Source organism: Mus pahari, chromosome X (genome assembly GCF_900095145.1).
Source record: "Mus pahari chromosome X, PAHARI_EIJ_v1.1, whole genome shotgun sequence".
Classification (NCBI taxonomy): Eukaryota; Metazoa; Chordata; class Mammalia; order Rodentia; family Muridae; genus Mus; species Mus pahari.
Window position 1 is genome coordinate 93017776 of NC_034613.1, and position 3079 is coordinate 93020854.

At 46.3% G+C, this 3079-nt stretch overlaps 1 protein-coding gene across 1 annotated transcript in view; it reads right to left on the reverse strand.

The window, feature by feature from the left end:
- Itm2a (integral membrane protein 2A) overlaps positions 1–844 on the reverse strand; it is a 6113-nt gene extending 5269 nt beyond the window's left edge. Inside the window, exon 1 of the mRNA XM_021187962.1 lies at positions 508–844. Coding sequence (XP_021043621.1) covers positions 508–618 — 111 coding nt within the window. The 5' untranslated portion in view covers positions 619–844. The remainder of the gene's footprint in view (positions 1–507) is intronic.
- Positions 845–3079: the final 2235 nt, after the last annotated feature.

Consider the following 3079-nt stretch of genomic DNA (forward strand, 5'->3'; position numbering starts at 1 on the left):
CGCGCGCGCGCGCGCGCGCGCGTTCAGACACACACTTTCTCCAGTACATACAATTTGGAGTTCAGGCTGCCCCTTGCCTCCATTCAACCGCCACAAAAGCAATCCTACAAAGGCAGAGATTCATATAACTTTACCCAAGTCAGAAATAAAGAACAGTTAAGTCTCTTGCCCTTGTTCACTCTGTGTGGCTGCTGGGTCCCTGTAGCTATAATTGCGTCTCTGGATAATTCCATAACCCATTTCTCAGAACGAATGACATGCAGGAATTTCTTCAAACTCCTTCCAACAACTTCCCTGGGGTAGGTAGTGTTAAGCGATAGAATCGCATGGATGCAGAGGGAATGAGTTAAAGCAGAGTAAAAGGTGACCCACTCAGCTCAATGCAGATTGACCTGCCTGGTACTCTGCTGCAGGGCAGGCAACAGTTTGCTCTCTGCACCTGTATATTCCCCCTTCTCTTTCCATCCCTAAACCCCAGAAGACAGAGGTGGGCCCAGTGGGAACTACCTTGCCAGTCAGGATTTGAGCTCGGACAGTGCGGCTGACAAGCGCCTCTACATCTTGTCGCGCCTCCTCTTTTTGCACCGCCGTAGGGGTGTTGAAGGCGATCTTCACCATGGTGAATCTTCGGGCTGCGCGGTAAGGCGCGGCTCGAATCAGTATCTTGGGCTGCAGGTTGAAAGAGGAGAGGATCGCGCTTGCTTGAGCAGCACTTACTGTCTCTTCTCCCAGTCTTCCACAGGCAGCAGCGAGCTCAGGTCTGGGCTTACTTATGACGCAGTCCCAGGCTGGGTGGGAGAGCGTGGGCGGGGCCAGGGAGGTGCTGAGGGAGGAGCAGGAGGGGGCCCGAGCTCTGCTGTGCAACCGAGTGGGGGTGGGTAGCTGCTTAGTTGGAAAGAGAGGGGAACTGGAGCTGATGGCCGGCTTAGGGTAGACAGGCCTCACCTGCACCCCAGGCATGCTCCTACTGCCTTCTGCACCCTCAGATAAGAGCAAGGCAGGAAGGAAGCCTGCCTGTCGTGTCTTTCTGCTTCTGTCTGGACCACAATAGCCCCTGACTCTGTTTTCCCAAACTTGGGCCTGGCCCCCCGCGGGGCCAGGGACTGTAACTTGGAGTCAACCCAAGGTTTCTGAGCTCTGCAACCCACCCAGGCCAGAAAGCACAGTTCCCCGACTGTTCTACACCTTTAGACTATCTTCCGTTTAAAGAACACCTAGAAGTTAGTTTGCAGTTGATTGCTTCATATGTCCAACACTGTTTTTTTTTTCTTTCATGCTTTTTGTTTTCTTTTATAATTTTAATTTTCCAACTTAAAGCAATGTTAGATGGGGAAGTTTTTGTCTCCCTAACTCCTCATTTTGGAGACAGGACATGATGAGATCCAGGGATGGGAGGGTAGAAAGCGCTTTCCTAATGAATCAGTGAAATAATCCAGATCTTTTCATTCTCCCTGATCAGGACAGCCAGCGTAAGGTCTCAGCCCGGAGCCTGTTTCTCTTCAGACACCAGCTGTGTAACCAGCAAGGATGTGTGTACCTATGTGTTCAGGGACGTAGGGCATACACAACTTAACCAGATGCTGGTGTGGCTCTCATAGGAAAACTATCCTCTGCCGGACTGGCTTACAAAGCATTGTGAAGATTTACATGGATCTTCATCGAGTAGAGTTTAAGTGTTTCTTCAGTCAGCTCTCCTAAACTGGTGACATAAAGAGCCTAACTAATGAAATTCAAGCTGTGGTGGATGGTGATTTAGAGTTGGTGGTAGAGAGTTTATAAATAGTCGTGCTACATAAAACAGAATAGAGGTCTGTTGTATGAAGGGAGCAATACAAAGCAAAGCCCCAACAAAACAAAACAAAACACCGTTTTACTAGAGAATTCCCCACCTACTCAACTTAACTGAACAGACTTGAATATGCTGAGTTGCTTCTCTTCTGTCCAAGAAATTCTAACTTGGAGTTTTTCCCATGGAGATTGTTTTGCCTCTAAAGCCCTCTCCTGTCTTGACTGTGGGGGCTTTGCAAAGACAGAGTTCATATTCTCTGATAGGTCACAGATGGGAAGGTGGATGGAGAGGAACAGTAAGGAGCTTGTGCCTTGTACAGGGTCAGGACCTTAGAAGCAGGATGTTAGAGTTTACTTAGAAATACTGGCATCTTTTGCTCCTTCACTTTTTACCTAAGTCTGACTATCATAATTCAACATTTGTTAGGCAATCCTTAGTTTAGGCATAGAAAACCTCAGTTTTCCCAGCAGGTTTCTCTTTTCACTTGCCCTCTGTTGAGAATCACCTTTATGACCACTCTGACCCTCACCACGTGCATCACTGAACACATACCTATTTCCACACACTTATCTACTAAATGCAAGCAGCTGATCAGATAACAAGATGCTATTTTCTTATTATCTGTCCTGAAATTCCATAAGGCAGGAGGAGCAGGAATTTTTTCTTCCCATTTGTTCAAAGAGACCCAAACTCTGATAACTACCAAAGAGAACATTTGGTCACTTGCTTGGTATGGAGCTTTAGGTAAACTACCAGATCTCCTTAGGCACCGTTTTTCCTCCTCTGAATTGTGCTGTTGGGGGCACCATGTATGAGAATGCAGGAAGAAGTCCACGTTGTATTATTCAGAAAGGTAAGAGAAAACGGCATGGTTGGTTACCCTAGGACTCCATTTGAATCTGTAGCACATACATATTTCAAGCTTATAGAGCCTGTTTTTTTTTTTTATTTCTTAAAAATCTTTCAGTTTCTATAACTTTTAAACAACCTCAGTGTGTAGATATAGGTCTTCCTGGACAAAGTTAACCTCCTAAGCATAGTCACTTGTAGTTATACACAACTTCTTTTGAATGGTTTAACCACCATCTTTTAATTATTAATACCATGCTCCCTTTTCAGAATGCCAGTCAAAGAATCTTTGCTGCTCTTGGCAATATATAATGTCATAGTGTCATTTTGTCAGATGCCCCTCTTACCTCTTCCCACCATTTATATATCTCAGTCTCTGTCTTTCTCTCTCCTCCCCCTCCCCTCTCTCTCCCTCTCCCTCCCTCCCTCTCCTCTCCTCTT